This window comes from Hyaena hyaena, unplaced genomic scaffold (genome assembly GCF_003009895.1).
Source record: "Hyaena hyaena isolate Hyena2069 unplaced genomic scaffold, ASM300989v1 scaffold_226, whole genome shotgun sequence".
Classification (NCBI taxonomy): domain Eukaryota; kingdom Metazoa; phylum Chordata; class Mammalia; order Carnivora; family Hyaenidae; genus Hyaena; species Hyaena hyaena.
Window position 1 is genome coordinate 302,748 of NW_024080858.1, and position 16,693 is coordinate 319,440.

Below are 16,693 nucleotides of genomic sequence, written 5' to 3' on the forward strand. Positions count from 1 at the left end.
CAGATAATTTCTACTCAATAAATAGTTGTTGAATAGGAAGGAGAGAAGAAAGGAAGGAAGGAAGGGAGGAAGGAAGGAAGGAAGGGAGGATGTAGAGCTGGAGGGGAGATCTTCCACCAGATTCTGTGGTTTCCTCACCCTGCCTATGAGGGTCATTAAAATAATAATACTGAAATAACCATTATTTCTAAAAGATATGTTTTTTAAGATATTTAAATATATGTTATTCCATATGCCACATCAGATAACCAGAAAGCAGATGTTCACACTAATAAGTTCTGTCAGATATTTTGTTTGTTATAATAAATATTGATTGAGTGCACATTCTTGAGAAGAAAACACAGTTGGCCCTTAAACAACACAGAGGTTAGGGGCATCAACACCCTGTGCAGTCAAAAATTCATGTGTAACTTTTGACTCCCCAAAAACTTAACTACCAGTAGCTAAGTGTTGACCAGGAGACTTACCAATAACATAAACAGTCAACTGACACATAGTTTGGATGTTATATATATTGTATACTGTACTTTTACAATAAAGTAAGCTAGAGAATAAGATATCATTAAGAAAATCATAAGGAGAAGAAATTACATTAACAGCACTGTACTGTATCGAAAAATATCTATATAGGTGGAGCCACACTACTCAAACCTGTGTTTTGTTCAGTAATCAACTGTATCCCACAGGTAGCAATTCTAGGTGAGCCAAAATATGTAAATACCAATTCCTTGTGCTGTTAGTGTCTCACAATAATAATATCTATATGGAAAAGGAAGATGCTGGAACTAAAAAGATATTACCTTTCTGCTACATGAGAAGCACCACAGAGAAGCGGGACATACCACAGGTTTTAGGACTGGACTGTGAAGCAGGGATTGCATCCTGGGTTTCGCTCTCAGAAGATGAGTGACCTTTGACAAGTTATTTAATTTCTCTGAGCTCGGTATGCTTATGTCAATTGAGAATGATAATAGCAGCCACCTTATACTGTTGCCAGGATTCAAAATAACAAGAGTATAAATCACTTAGTAGTTGCTCAAGAATTTAATAGTAGCAGATACAGAAACAGTAGTATCAGGCCAGCTAATATATTTTTGGATATAATGAGAAAAGATAAACATGTATAGCTTTGATAAACAGAGTCTATATCAAAGAAAAATAGCAAAGTAGAACTTGGCAAAATCTCTGGTAAGCCTGAGAACAAAGAATTCTGTGTAAGATTTGTCAGCATTTGGGGGGCGAGGGGGGAGGGGAGCAGCCATGGTGGCCATTATAAGATGAGATGCTAAAAAAAAAACCAACCATGAAGTTAAATATTTACATTTTGAAGCCTCCAGAAAGCAGGACAATATTTTCTCAGCAGGCTCGAGCTGTATGCTTGAAGGAACACAAGTCCTGTTTATACTCCACGCATGTTTGGATGCACTATAAAATGACAGATTGGGGACAGGTCAGAGTAAGAATATGACAGAGGTAGAGCTAAATGGACTTCTGCAAGTCTCTCTGGGACATAACTTTCTTAAAGGAAAATACAACACTAATTGTACCTAATCACTGCCCCATCATGTTAAGTCTAGCCTTCAAACAGATTTCACAGAGTGCTCTAACAATGACAGGGAACCAGGCTGCAAGCATCCTCCCTGCATTAGGAAGGATCTGTATGCTTCTCTTTGCTGAAAAATGATAGATGACCTAGGCAGGCATGTCATTTCCTATTTTGTGCTTTCATTTTTCAGACCAAATTGCACTAAACCACAAAACCATCGTGTGCCCCATGATCGATGTCATTGACCACAATCACTTTGGATATGAGGCACAAGCCGGGGATGCCATGCGAGGCGCCTTCGACTGGGAAATGTACTACAAGAGAATCCCCATCCCTCCAGAGCTCCAGAGGGCAGATCCCAGCGACCCTTTTGAGTGAGTAGCAGCTGAGGGAGGGGCCAAGGGAGAGAGGGCAGGTGACTCATTTCAGGCGTGTCAACTCGGGACCCAAGAGGACAATTATCTCTAAGAAAATGGGTGAAAACAGGTGGCAACAATATCCATACCTTGGAGTCCTGCAAGTTGTAGAAAATTACAAGCTGCACTGATTACAAGGATCACCCGCTTGTCAAACTTTGCTAAGTGTGGGAGAAAGTGTGCAGATGTGAGAATCAGGAAAACACAGAGGTCACTGAAAATGCGTATTTGTCTTGTAGATATTCTCTTAGATGTTCTTTTCTTGTTTTCACCTCTCTCTATTTTTTTCTTTTTCCTTAAAGAATCATTTAAATTAACTACTTTACTTTACTTTTATTGGAAAATGGCATAATATACGAAACAGTATTTAAGACTCTGTTTGGGAATTGTGAGGGAAGGCAGTGCTTCTGAGTATGTGCTCCCGTAACTTAAGCTTGGGGAATTAATCAATATGATACATATGGAGTAAATAGTCTTAAGAGAACTATCTATAATAACCAATATTATATAACCAATATCTATATAGCCAATAACCTATCGGTCTCTACAAAGTTAAATCCTTTTTTTTTTTCAGCACGAATATGAGAATTGTGCATGTCAAGAAAAAGAAAAAATATATATATATATATAGCTTAGTTTGACAAACTCTCAGAGCCATTAATGAACAGTGAACTTTTCCCAAAAGTTAGCCCAGAGATTACCCAAGGCACATAGTATTTATTCCTCATACTGTACCCTTTTGATCACTTTCAAATTTTTATGTTTAAAATTATTACATATTTTTCTTAGGACAAGAAAAACCCTGTGATCAAGGCTTTGCTTACTTTCTTAGATTCTGTTTAAGGTGCAGGGGAACCTAGGTGACTCAGTCAGTTGAGCATCTGACTTCAGCTCGGGTCATGATCTCACAGTTCATGAGTTTGAGCCCCACATCAGGTTTGCTGCTGTCAGCGCAGAGCCTGCTTCGAATCCTCTTTCCCCCTCTCTCTGTCCCTATGTCACTGAGCTCTCTCTCAAAAATTAAAACAAAAAGCATTAAAATCAATACTGTCTTTTCATTAATATATGAGCAGTAAAAGTTTGCGGTAGAGAAGCTCCCAAATATAAAAACCACTTCTGTAACACTAATCCTTTCAACTATAATAAATATGTGATAAACATCAAGAAAATGCTCCTTCTGATTCTAGTCTCTAGAAACTCTTGGGAAAAGCTAAAGGGATTTCAGAAGACTAGTCGTATAAAAAGGGAGAGGCAAATGATTTCTTTTGTAAAATGAAGCCCACTTCTTAAGTATCCGGAATTTCTGATGGCCTTTTCCTACTCTGAAATTGCTGGAGAGTTTTTGAGAAGAAATTATGAATGCCCATTGTCACTCTTCCAAATGCTTTGGTCAAGATTTCAAGGATATTCAAAACTACTAGAAGAGTTCTTTAGTGATACAAGTGAAGGAGTTTCCAGTAAGGATTAGAAGTGGGCCCAGCTAGAGAGATGTTCCTTAGACTTCCCTGAGGTTAACCATCTGAAAGCCTTGGCAAAGGGGTTTATTGGGGGGATTCAAAGGCACATTGGGGGTTGGGGAAGGATACAAAAGAACGCTAAATACAGTAGAAGTGCCATTAGATGTCAGCTGACAGGAGAATAGCCACAGTCCGATTGCTACCATCTGAGGCTGCCATGTTCTCAGGGTTAAAATTCATCCATGATGCTTTTCCAAATACTCTATTGTGACTGAGTCCTAATGGCTTCCTACTTTACTTCCACTTCAGTAGCTGAGGGGGGGCTCCTGCTCTCAGCAGAAATTGGTTCAAAATGCTACCACAGAAATCTCCAATGGTGAAAATTATGAAAGTACTCTCAGTTCCTGCAGTGGCAGTCAAAATTGTCTTCAGGCAGACCCTGGCTATGGATGTCTCCACATCAGGCACCTTGCTTAACCCCAGAGCCTGCAGAGTGGTAACTTTTAGAATTAAATTACCTCTTGTTCTTGTCACCTACTGCGGTGGTTGCTGTCCATCAAAAATTGCTTTTGTCTCTTGAATACTACTGCTTTTCTGTCTTTTGAATCCCTTTTATTCCTAGGAATGTGGACACTTTAGCCTTTTGTAATAAATGTAGCTTCCAAGAGATGTCCATTTTGATCTTAAAAATTGCATTTGCCTTCCTGATAATAAAAGAACGGTTACCCAAGCAGCTATGAGCAGTGTATCAGCAATTCCATTATCTTCACAGTCACCTGGATGTGCTCATAAACAGACAGACATGCTTTAGGCTAAAACCTGCTTCTCTAGATGTAAAGCTTTAAGATACACAGAGTGAATGTAGTCTATCTAAATATCTCTCTCATGGACTTCAGTATTTCAAGTGGCTTCTATAAGGGCTGTGTGTTTTTCTATGGAAGACAGGGAGAGGAGGCTGCAAAACAAGAAGAAAAGAACTGAAGAGGAATATGTAAATGAACTGCAAACCCCAGGACTCTTCATACATACATATGCAAACTTTATCTTTCCACAACAAGTCTATCAAATGTCTTGAGTGGCAAACCTCCATTCTTACATTTATTCCACCATTATTTGAATTTTTAACAACTGACCATTGCCTACAATACTGTTCTTTTTTTAATTTGCAAACCCTGGGGCGCTTCAGTGGCTCAGTCTGTTGAGTGTCTGTCTTTGGCTCAGATCGTGATCTTGCAGTTCCTGAGTTCAAGCCCCACATTAGGCTCTGTACTGACAGCTCAGAGCTGTCTGTGCGGACAGCCTGCTTTGGATTCTGTGTCTCCCTCTCTCTCTGCCTCTCCCTCACTCACACACTCTCTCTCCCACTCTCTCTCTCTCTCTCTCTCTGTCTCTCTGCCTCTCTCAAAAATAAATAAACATTAATCTGCAAATCCTGTGAAATTAGTGGGGTATGAATAGTCATCATTAATGAATTGAAGAAGCAGGTTCTGCGCTGAGCACAGAGAGCCTGACTCGGGGCTTGAACTCATGACTCATGAACTGTGAGATCATGACCTGAGCCGAGTCAGATGTTTAACACATTGAGCCACCCAGGTGCCCTTTACCACCCATATATACTGCTAATTTCCAAAGTTGAAAAAAATAAGGGTATCTGCACTGAGTGCGGTGGTGGATAACTTTAAGGCTACAAATGCCCGTTTATTCTCTCAGAAACCCCTCTGTCCACAGAATTCAGTGACTCCTCATCTAGGCTAGTCATCTAGCCTAGAAATACGCCAGAGCATGAATAGCAATGCCCGCTGAAAGGTGTGCATGCAGCTGTTATCTAGCCGGCACTCAAAGTCTGTGGACCCAGGCTCAGGCTGACCAGCCAGGAGGAAGAGGGGTTCTTTCTCCTTGGTGGGCACAAAGGCTTTCTTTATTAATGCGAGAAAGAGAACAGATTGAGAACAAAGCTACTTGATGCCTGGAATAAACTAGCTTTTGTCAGATCTTACTGATTGCATTAATTGACATTCAACATTTTCACATCCCACTTGGGTAAATTCCAGTGGGGATTCAGCTTCACCTGAGCTTACTCCAAATTTGAAAGTAAAGATAATCTCTTTTACTCAAAACTTTTTCCACGTGGGTTTTGACCAAATACTGGTACCTCTGAATTTCATCAGAATTAGTAACATTTCTTATTCAGTTTTATTCCAAACTGACTCACCATGGAAAATAGACTGGTCAAACCATGACTTTACTATAGGATGTAAAGAAAGAAAATTAACTTGAAAGTAAAGGTCTTCTCCACTTTCATTTCTAGAGGTATCACTCATCTTCCCTTTTTTCTGTCCATTTCTGATGGGGCCACATTTAAACCTGGACCATCGGTTTGGTAGGGTGGGAGAATTTTTTTCATACTCTCTTCTCAAGCTAAGTCAATATTCTCATGAATGTTGTTGTGATTTCTGAGTACTGCTTCCAAGCTCTTCCCCCTTTCCTCAAAAACTCAAGTTGATGTATACACACCACCATAGTATTAGCTGCCTTAGCCTCAACTTGCAACCAGATAATTCTCTATACTGAGAATTAAAGCTGTCACCTCAAACTTTTGAGGGGATTAGGATGAAAATTATATCCATCAATTGAGTCTAGTGATGAGTTCCAGGAGAGTGAAAAAGGACTTTAGCTTTCTGAAACCTCAACCACAGATCTTGTCTGAACTTCACATTATTCCAGAAGTGGAATAATAATAATTCACATATTCCAGAATATCTAACCCAATAACCTCTCTCATTAAGCCTATGGAATATGGAATACAAAACCTAACATTTGGCTAGCATTTCAACACTATGTAAAGCTCTTCACTACATTACCTAATTGACCCCTTGTAATAATCCTTGGCACGGGAAAAGGGAGCTATTGTTATTTTTCCAATTTTGCAAATAAAGAGAGAAGGAAAAAAGTATTAACTAACTAATAAGAGACACATCAGGACTTCAATTGACATCTTCATTCACTCATTCAGATTTCAAATTTTAAGCTTGATCAATCTTTTAGGATTCAAAGCAATGCCTTCTTTCATTCATTCAGACTTTAAATCCTAGAGTTAATCAATACTTTTCCTCTCTGTTGAAGAGAAACTTAGGCATTCATTAAGTAAAATAGTTTTATCAATTAACATCTCATAGTGAGCCTTTAATGAGAGCAAAAAAGGAAACAGATTGCCTCATTCTCTGTACTGTGTTCTTATCGGCAGACCAAACTAGAGCTGATAGGTTGAAAATGTCAACTTTCAGTTTCTTCCTAATGAAGGGAAATGTCAACAATGCCAGCTTCTGGTCTGTTTATAACAAGATCTAATTCAATATTTGACAACTGCAAAAGGACAAAATGTTTAGGGAAAAATACTGTCAAATTCCTAAATGGTGTCCTAACCACAGAGAGTGAGAATAAAGGCACAGAAATAGCTCAAGGGTCTTAAAAACTAATTAAAACATTTCATAAAATCAATCTTCCTCAAAAGCTCAGAATGAAATCCCACTGAAGACGTTTTTTAACTTCAAATAAAATGCTGTAACATAATAGAGATGTGCAATACCCACTTGTTAATTACTCATCCTTCCCTCTAATAAAGACCCCTCCCCATTGCTGGTTCTCTGGGCTCTTTGGCCACCATGGTCCTGAGTTTCAGGGGGGAATCACCATCTGATCAACAATTCTCACCAAAGGATCGTGAGAACACCTCTTCCTCGTCAGATATGCTCACCAGAAAATGACTTTCTCTCCTTCTCTCATGGAAATGATCTTTACCTCAGGAAGATGCTCCCTATTATTTTCTCCTTTTTTCAGCATCCAGGAAAACAGTAACACATTAATTCCTGAATTAACAATCACTGCTGTTATTCTACTGGTGTGGCCCTTCTCTTCTTTCCTTTGCTCTGCTCTCCTGAGCTCTCAGGGTTTCTGAGGCGCCTCTGGCTTTTAGATGCCCTTTTTCTGATTTCTGACCATGGGTTTGAACTTTTTAAACTTTTGTTTCCACTGCCACTCCCATGAAGCATCCTTGAATCACAGGAGACCTGGTGGGTTATACTATTTAGAAAGGAGTTGAAACCTGGTTTTTCATCCTGAGATGGGTTTTTATCCCTGTAATACCAGTTACTCAGGGCCATGTCCCAGTGGGACTCTGGAGCCCCACTGCTGTTCTCTACCCAAACCTTACCATGACTTGTGTTCTAATCAGCTCCCATCCCTTTTCTGTGGTAACATCTCCTCTTGAACCTTGGACCTCCAATTCTGATTCCTGGACTTCCTTCATTATGGTCAGGCTAGTTAGCCCCTTCATAGCCAGACTTGAGACTGAATTTTTCATCTCAACCACCCGGGCAGAATTAGCCAACAACGTCTAAATCTCCAGTGCCATCCAATGGTTTGTCAATAAACCTGCACCACTTAAGACTCACCAATGACTTCCTATGTATCAAAGAACTGTGGAACTCACAATGGGTTGATGACTTTTTCTTGTCTATTTATCTATGCTTTCAACCATTAACCATTTTTGCTATGCTTCCAAATGGATGTCTTGAGGCCATTTTTTCTGTCTCCTGTGTGATGACTGTTATCTGTGTCCTACTCTCCTCACCCCCACCAAGATGTGAGTTGATTCTATATACATTTACTCCTTATCTAGATTATTTTCTGGGTTCTGTGCCCTGTGACACAATCACACTCTGTCCAGATCTCTTGTTGGTGGGCCCTCAGCCTTCTTTCACTAAAGTTCTACCAGCATTTATCTGAGGAGAAAATCTCTAGGAATCTGTGAAAGTATTGTCACAGGCCCCTTCCTAGAACCCAAGGTTCAGCAGTATTTACTCTATCCGTGAAAACATCACACCAGAGTGTGGCAGAACTTAACAGAACTCTGTGCCATCACTCAACTCTCCCCTTCTCTCCTGGCAGACAGGAATACAGACCCACAGCCTCCCCACAGTCCACTTTGTTTTCTTACTTGAGGTTTCCCAGCTAAAATACCCAATCCAGGGCAGCCTGGGTGGCTCAGTCAGTTGAGCATCCAACTTCAACTCGGGTCAGGATCTCATGGTTGGTGAGTTTGAGCCCAGTGTCGAGCTCAGTGCTGACCATGCAAAGCCTGCTTGAGATTCTCTGTCTCTCTCTCTGTTCCTCCCTCATTCATGCTTTCTCTCTCTCAAAATAAATAAATAAGCTTAAAAAATCATTTAAAAAATAAAAAATAAATAAAATACCTGCTCCAGCTCTGCTGGCTTCTTTGCTTCCCTCCTCCAGACCACCACTCCTTTTCCCCCTCTATTTCTTATATTGTTACTAGAATGGAAACCCCATGAGAGCAAGGAGGACTGTTTTATTCAATTTCTTCAGCACTACATCACCTAGTCCCTGTCCACAACGGGCACTTAACAAATATTCATTGAATGGATGAATAAATATTAAGCTCAGGAGAAGAAATGGACTGACAAGGCTGAGTGTAGCTGAAGAAGAGGTGAGGGACAGTTTTTCCGAATATGATACCAGCTGAGCAAATGCTATTGCACCGTATTTGCTAAGCCATAGTATTTGTAGGGTTTCCCCATAAAGACTCATTTGAATACAATGGAAATTCTTATAGGGGAGTTGTAGAAAATAAAGAAAAACAAATAAATTCTGGTTGAAACTAAACTTTAGGAGGCATTTGTGCTGCATGTAGGAAAAAAAAGAGACAGGTGATAAAGGAATGTTTAGGAAAATCTATCTGGTAACAGAAGGGCTTCCTGGAATAATTTATACCCAAAATGACAACGTCATTTTTAAAACCACAGTCCAGAAGACAGCAATATCATTAACAAAGGGGCAAGTTATCAATAAAGTAATGTCATTGATCTTTCAGTTCTATTTCTTTCTTTTTGTTGTTGTTGTTGTTGTTGTTTTTAAATTTTTGAGACAGAGACAGAGCACGAGTGGGGGAGGGACAGAGAGAGAAGGAGACACAGAATCCGAAACAGGCTCCAGGCTCTGAGCTGTCAGCACAGAGCCCGACGCAGGGCTCAAACCAACGAACCATGAGATCATGACCTGAGCAGAAGCTGGACGCTCAACCGACTGAGCCACCCAGGCACCCCATCTATTTCTAACTAACACCAAGATGCTGAAAAACAAACAAACAAACAAACAGGCTCTCTAGATTCTAGACAACAACTAGGACCTGATGGTAGCAAGCACTGTGAGGAGATGCCCAAAAGGCCTTGGATCTCAGGGCTGGAAGAGCCAGCAGACCTGGAAGATTACAGTCTTAGAACTGGGGGATAGATAAGCATAACAAGTCTGGACAATGTGTACACACCTGAAAGTCTAAGTAAGAAAAAGAACCCTTACATGTGGTGTTCAGAGAAAGCCCTGAATGCTTACACTGAAAGAAATGATAGGGGCACCTGGGTGGTTCAGTCAGTTAAGCCTTGGACTCTTGATTTCAGCTCAGGTCATGATCTCACAGTCATGAGATCAATCCCCACGTCGGGCTCTGTGCTGGACATGGAGCCTGCTTAAGATTATCTCTCTCTCTCTGCCTCTCCCCCACTCTCTCATAAGGGTGCACATTCTCTCTCTCTCTCAAAAACAAAACAAAACAAAAACAAAAACAAAAAAAGAAATGATGAAAACTAGAGGCTATATCCAGGAGTCAGCAGGCAGTGGCTTGATGATGCTGAGAGGATACTGGGCCTGAACAAAGAATCAGAGGACAGAAGTATTTATGACTTAACCCGAAGGGCTAGACAATGGGCAACTGAAAGTCTCTAGTCCTGAAATTCTCTGCAAGGAAATAGAACATTCTTGGCTATAAGAGCTATCAGTCAGGACCCAATTTCATGATGCTATATATCTATATCTATCTATCTATCTATCTATCTATCTATCTATCTATCACCATTATTATTATATTATTATTTTATGTTTTTATAATTATACTATAATTATGGTGATGGTTATATTAACATCACATATACAATTACATATATATAAATCTTGTTTGTAAATCACTTCAAATTACTTTTCAAAGAAAGTGGATACATATGATTATAGGAGTGAGAAAGAGACAAAGCTTGGCTTTGACTCAGCTGACACCTCCTGGGGCAGACACTTATTCCAAGAGGTGAGCGTCTCAGTCTGATCAGGTTACTATAGCAAAATGCCATACTTTGGGTGGTTTATAAACAAGAGAAATTTAGTTCTCACAGCTCTAGAGACTGGGAAGTCCAAGACCAAGGCGCTGGCAGGTTTGGTGGTGATGAGACCCCACTTCCAAGTTCACGGACAGCTGTCCTCTTACTGTGTCCTCACCTGGCAGAGGGGCAAGGTTGCTCTCTGGCATCTTTTTCATCAGGGCCCTGATCCCATTCCTGAGGGCTTCGGCCTAATCACTCCCAAAAGCCCCACTTGTAAATGGCATCGCATTGGAGATTAGGTTTCATATGAATTTGGGGCGAGGAGACACAAACATCCAGTCCACGGCAGGGAGAGTGTGCTCAGGATGAGTCATACATACAACTGAAAAGATTCAGAAACGACGCATTTTCTATCTCAATCTTCTAACATAAAGCAAAAACAAAGTGAAATAAAATAAAAATTAAAAAGAGCAATGCATACGTTCCCCTTGATAGAGAGATGAGTAATATTAGAAAAGTAATATACTGTTATTAGCTTACCTATAACGGAAGTAATTGGTCTTTGTAGTTTGCTGTTCCAGTTACCTATTTGTTGTCCAGGAACGGCACCTACAGCGAGGCCACACTCACAGAGGTGCTGGTTTTAGTCAAGACCATCATTCCTCCCTGCAAAGAAATAATCAAGCAAGGGTCATAATTAATGTCAAATGATAAGGGATAAGATTTTTTTTTGGTCTAATATTTCTTGGGTAGATCCATCTGGAAATATGTTAAGGAGAAGAGAATGTCCCTTTATGTTTCTCAGAGAGCCAGTAGAAATTGGACGAAAGGAACTTTTGAGAAAGGGAGATAATATGGCATAACTCACTGGAAAGGCATAGGCCTGGGCCATCTGTCAGGATGGAAGGCCTCATTCTGGCCGGGCAGTGGTGACCTAGAGCCTTCAGGCTACAGTTTCTGACCCAAAAGTGACGTGGAAGACACCTTCCGGTTGTGAAACTCTATAGCAACACCAAGATGTCTGTTGTTTCCATTTCTTCCTCCTATATTTTGGTATGTCCCTTTATCAGTAGGCACTAGAATGGAAGAAAAAGAGTGAATTTCATCTAGATTCTGCTTATGGAATCAGCTAGGCCAGAGCAGGGGAGCAGGAGATTCACAAGGCCAGAGAGTTCTCCAGGCTGTGCTGGACTGCCAGGAAAATGTATCCCTAGTTTCCAGAAGCGGTACACAAAGGAAGAAATTGAGTAAAGAAGGGTCAGTTAGAAGTATAAATGAGGAAGGAAGGAAGGAAGGAAGGAAGGAAGGAAGGAAGGAAGGAAGGAAATAAGGAAAGAAAGAAAGAAAGAAAGAAAGAAAGAAAGAAAGAGAGAGAGAGAGAGAGAGAGAGAGAGAAAGAAAGAAAGAAAGAAAGAAAGAAAGAAAGAAAGAAAGAAAGAAAGAAACTACATCATTAATCAGAAAAAAGGAAGCAGGTCTGAATGACATGTAAGCCGAGGCAAACTGGGGGAGGCTGTGTGTGACCAGCAAGAGAAAGCTGAGGTCCGCGCTGCTATAATGTGGGAGTGGGAACAGGCGATACACATCCTGTCCTTCTCACACTCCACAAGTTTAAAAGCTAGAGAAGAAAACAGACTTGCCAAGCATTTTTCATTTGTTTAGCCCTGCTCCAGGAATTAAATTTGAACTTTTTATAGTAATAGAAATCACCATATGGACAATAATTCTAGCATACAGAACAGACTTCGGACATCACAGTCGCAACCCAAATGCACGAACATGTAACCTGCGTCTCTATAACGGAACCTATCAGAGCCTCAGAGCCCTGCTTCCATGAGAACAAGCGGATCTGCTCCTGACAGTGCAGGGCCCAGGGCAAGAGTGCAAATGAAGGCCCAGGTGGCTTCTGTCTAAACATTTAGAAGTTATAAATCAAACTAGCACACTACTGAATTTTGTTCTCTCCTACTACCTTGATAAATGTACCCACAAATCAACCTGGAAGGCAGGTGTGCTTGTAGAATTCCTCCCAGAACTTCTACAGGTTGCTGTGGCTGTGTACAGTGGCCCATGGCTAACCTCTTTTCTTTTTCCACTTGCTCTGCCTGCACCTTGACAGCATGTGGGCACATGCAGGTTGAAGCCCACATGTTCTATTCCATCCACAAAAATAGCCATCCTTTGGTCACCCAGCTTAAGGAATAAACTCTAAGCCAAAAAGGGAATCAAAGAAGTGAATATCACAGCACTTAGAGGCAGGCTTGGAACCATTTGTGTAGGGAATAATGCAAACTCCAGTACGTAGTTTATAAGAGGTGTGCAGGGGTGCATGGCTTAGCCCCAACGATGACCCTTCCTATGGGGAGAGAGGGGAACACCCAAAGTTGATCAGAGCATCGCCCCTCTTTCCTGGGCCTGAGATTGCCAGACAGCAGTGAGCCTTTGATCTCACCAAGAAGATGCCTTCTGACCCGGAACTTAGTCTTCTACAGGTGAGTTCCCAGTCAATTCTCCATTTAGACACAGTCCATTCAAAAAATAAATTCCCTTTCAGGACTGTTTTCCTCTCCAAATTGCTCATCTCAAATTTCTTCTCCTCTCCTCTCCTCTGGGACCGCATCTTGGTACTAGGGAGAGTCATGGTAGGGGGTTTGAGTTATCTAAAGTTTTATCCGTCTTTGCTGGCTTCTGCCACAAAAGATTGAATGCAGTAGATCTTTAAAAAGAGGCTTTTGTCCTCACTGGAAACATTGCTCTAGTGTCCACAGCTATCACATCTCTATCTTGTCTCTTGCCATGAAATGACTACCTTCCTTTTGACTCAGGTCTATAGAAGCTCCAAGTTCTTGCTAAGCACTAGTCCTGGAGACCCAGTGCATGCTCTACCCAATCCCTAGCTTTGGTCTATTTGGCCCCAAACCTCAGAGATGGGTCCCTTTCCTACATTGTGTTTATTCTATCTGGGCTTCTAGATTTCAACTCTCATCTGTGGATCACTTGTCCCCTTTCCCAAACACGCAAGAACATCTGGCTGTCCTCTACACATATGCAGGCTATGGGGACCTGAAAGTCCCAATCTCATGCCCCCAGTCTAACTAATCACATCATACCACCCAGTCATGGTAATACTCTGCCTTGTGTTGGCCCAGGACCCTCTTTGAGCTTCCAGTAGCCTCCTGCATTCCTTGGCTTGTGGATGCATCACAACAATCCTCCGTCGTCACATGGTGTTCTCCTATGTATCTTCACCACATCTTCCTCTATACATGTGTTAGATGAAACCTAGGGGAGAAAAGTTACAAAATAAGAGAGATGAATGCAAGATATTCACCATCCATCTGAATACATTGTAGAAGCAGAGAACTGGTGGAGAGAAGGAGAGAAGCAGGGCTCTGTGCATAAGGTCAGCAAAAAGCATGTCCACCTGTCTGACTGGCTATGTCCTTCCCACCTCACACAGTCCCTGCTGAGAGTAGGTGCTAAATAAGTATTTGTTGTTAAAGAAACAAGTAGAAAGTCCATATTTGCAAGGATACCCTGTGTCACATCTTTCCTTCCACCAATGTCTGGGGACCTCACTGTGATTCAAGATCCAGTGTCTGCTGCCTGCTTTCTAACCAGCACAATGGCAAAAGAAGTTAAAACATTTATTAGTAAATGGAGACGCAGGGGCTGGGGTCCACACTAGGGAGATTTTTCTTGCCTCTAGAATGATATCTAAGGGCATAGTTATTCACAAGTGAATAAATTGTGACTATCTAGTAAACATAGCTGAGTAATTTGTTAGCTTGTCTTTTCAGAGAATAGTAATAGATATGCATGTCCTTTAACAGATTTCTTACTTGCTTACACACTTTTAGTTTTGGCTTCTTGAGAACCAAAATTTTAATTAGGCACACCCTGAAAACTATTTCCTGGCTTCTCTGACATCAAATTCATCTTGGTCTGATGAATATTTTCTTCTAGTTTTGTTTAAGAAATTCCCCAGAGGGGCGCCTGGGTGGCTTAGTCGGTTAAGCATCCGACTTTCGCTTAGGTCATGATCTCACGGTTCATGGGTTCGGGCCCCGTGTCGGGCTCTGTGCTGACTGCCAGCTCAGAGACTGGAGCCTCTTTCAGTCTGTGACTCCCTCTCTCTCTGACCCTCCCCTGCTCATGCTGTCTCTCTCTCTCCTAGAAATAAATAAAACATTAAAAAAAAAAAAAGAAATTCCCCAGAAGTTATGGATAACTAATCAAAATCTGAGAAACTGAATTAAAGAAACTAACTCGGTAAACTGTGCTGAGTCTAAGAAATTAACTTTGGGGGGCTGAAATAACTCTTTGAAAGACACTTGCTCCAGTAAATATATGTATGTCTAGGTCTTACACACATTCAAATAAATTTTCTCAATTGAGGTAGCATCAAGAGTCCAGATAATTTCACCTTAACTAACATAATGCAGTGAATTAAATATAGCTACAAAAAAAATGCATTAAGCCTAATGCGTATACTAAAATAGTTAAAAGAGAATTTTATCTAAAGATCCTCTTTTGGTTTATGTTTTCAAGTGCAAAATACAATGGGATTCTTATACAACCATGGCTAAATTTTCCTATCTGAGAATGATTGACATCAGAATGATTGGCAGCAAAAAGACGACCTATAGAGCAAGTCTTTAGAAATACCCTATCTTTTCAATTTGGAATTATTGTAGAAATCTAACCCAGAATGAGCCTCCTGTTGCTGTAAGCCTAAAATAGTCAAAACTGCAACTAGCATAGATTATTGTTTGTGTTATACTGCCACCTCCTGGAAAGAAAGGTAAATTGTTTTAAAAGACAGCATCGAGAAAAAGTCGAAATCCTGGGCTTTGCAAAGGCAGTTTTGACTCTTAAATTAAAAGTAATGCACTCTGCAAATGAAGACAAATAACCTCCAGGCCAATGTTCAGCCTGTCCCAAGTTGAATAAAGACATAATAAATCTTGATTGTAAAATCATCAGGTAGCCACACTATGGCATTATTTATAGGTGGGTTAATATAGTGACAAAAATCTTTTTTATTATCTCCTCTCACAGAGCTCTCCTGAAAGAACAGGAGGACATAGAAAAGGTAGATCCCAGAGATAAATGGCTGGCATGAGAGGTAGAAAAAAGGATTGGGAATTAAAAGACGTGAGTTTATTGATTTGCCTTGTGAATAACAAGAACTGGTTACGCAGGCCCCAGGGACTTGCAGTTAGTACTTTTTGATCTAGAACTCGAGCGTGGTAAGAGAAAATAGATGCCTTGTCCCTGCTGTCTCTGTCTGACTGTTGATGAAAACAGAGACATAAACAAACACCTACCAACATGATGATTCATTTTAAAGTGGATACTATTGCAAACTACTCAGAGTTAATCTGCCTAAAGGAACTGGGGCCAAGAAAATCCGAGGGAGTAAGCTCTGGGAGGCACCTTAAAGGATCAGCACCCAAAGAGGAAGGTGGTGAGAGATAGTTCTGGAAAGCAAGGAGAGCAAAGAACTTCTTGGAAAAAGACACTGTGAAAAAGCACGAGGGAGAAGCCGACGGGAAGCAGAAGGGCAGGGCTCTGGTCAGTCATGAAGGGCCAAGGGTAGCCATTGCAGGCTTTAAGCATGGCCACACCCCAGGTTGGCCACTCCCTTAATTTGTTTTCTTGGAGAATTACTTCCTTGGACCTGCTCGATAACACATGACAGTATTGACCTTGATGGTTGCTACAGTCCTAGCTAGAGCCATTGCACTGAGGTGCAATTCTGAGCACAAAAAAAGTCTAAAGAAACTTTCAAGAAACTTTTCATCTCTAAGTGAGTAATATATGTATCAGAGGAAATGTTAATATATCCCATCCCCCCAACCTTAGAACCAATAAGAAACATCCAAGCAAAGATTTTAAAAATTACTAATCATCTTTACAAAAATGCCTTTTGTCATTTGTTGAGCCAGTTAATGCCCTAGATTTTTTAGGTCTATTTGTTTGTTTTGAGAGAGAGAGAGAGAGAGAATGCAAGCAGGGGAGAGGCAGAGAGAAAGAATCCCAAGCTGACTCTGAGCTGTCAGCACAGAGCCCAACATGGGGCTCCATCTCACAAACCATTAGATCATA

General features: G+C 40.8%; 1 protein-coding gene across 1 annotated transcript in view; it reads left to right on the forward strand.

Moving 5' to 3' along the window:
* Window positions 1-16,693, forward strand: part of GALNTL6 (polypeptide N-acetylgalactosaminyltransferase like 6) — a 212,900-nt gene that overhangs the window by 5,552 nt on the left and 190,655 nt on the right. Inside the window, exon 3 of the mRNA XM_039243223.1 lies at window positions 1,737-1,920. Coding sequence (XP_039099154.1) covers window positions 1,737-1,920 — 184 coding nt within the window. The remainder of the gene's footprint in view (window positions 1-1,736; window positions 1,921-16,693) is intronic.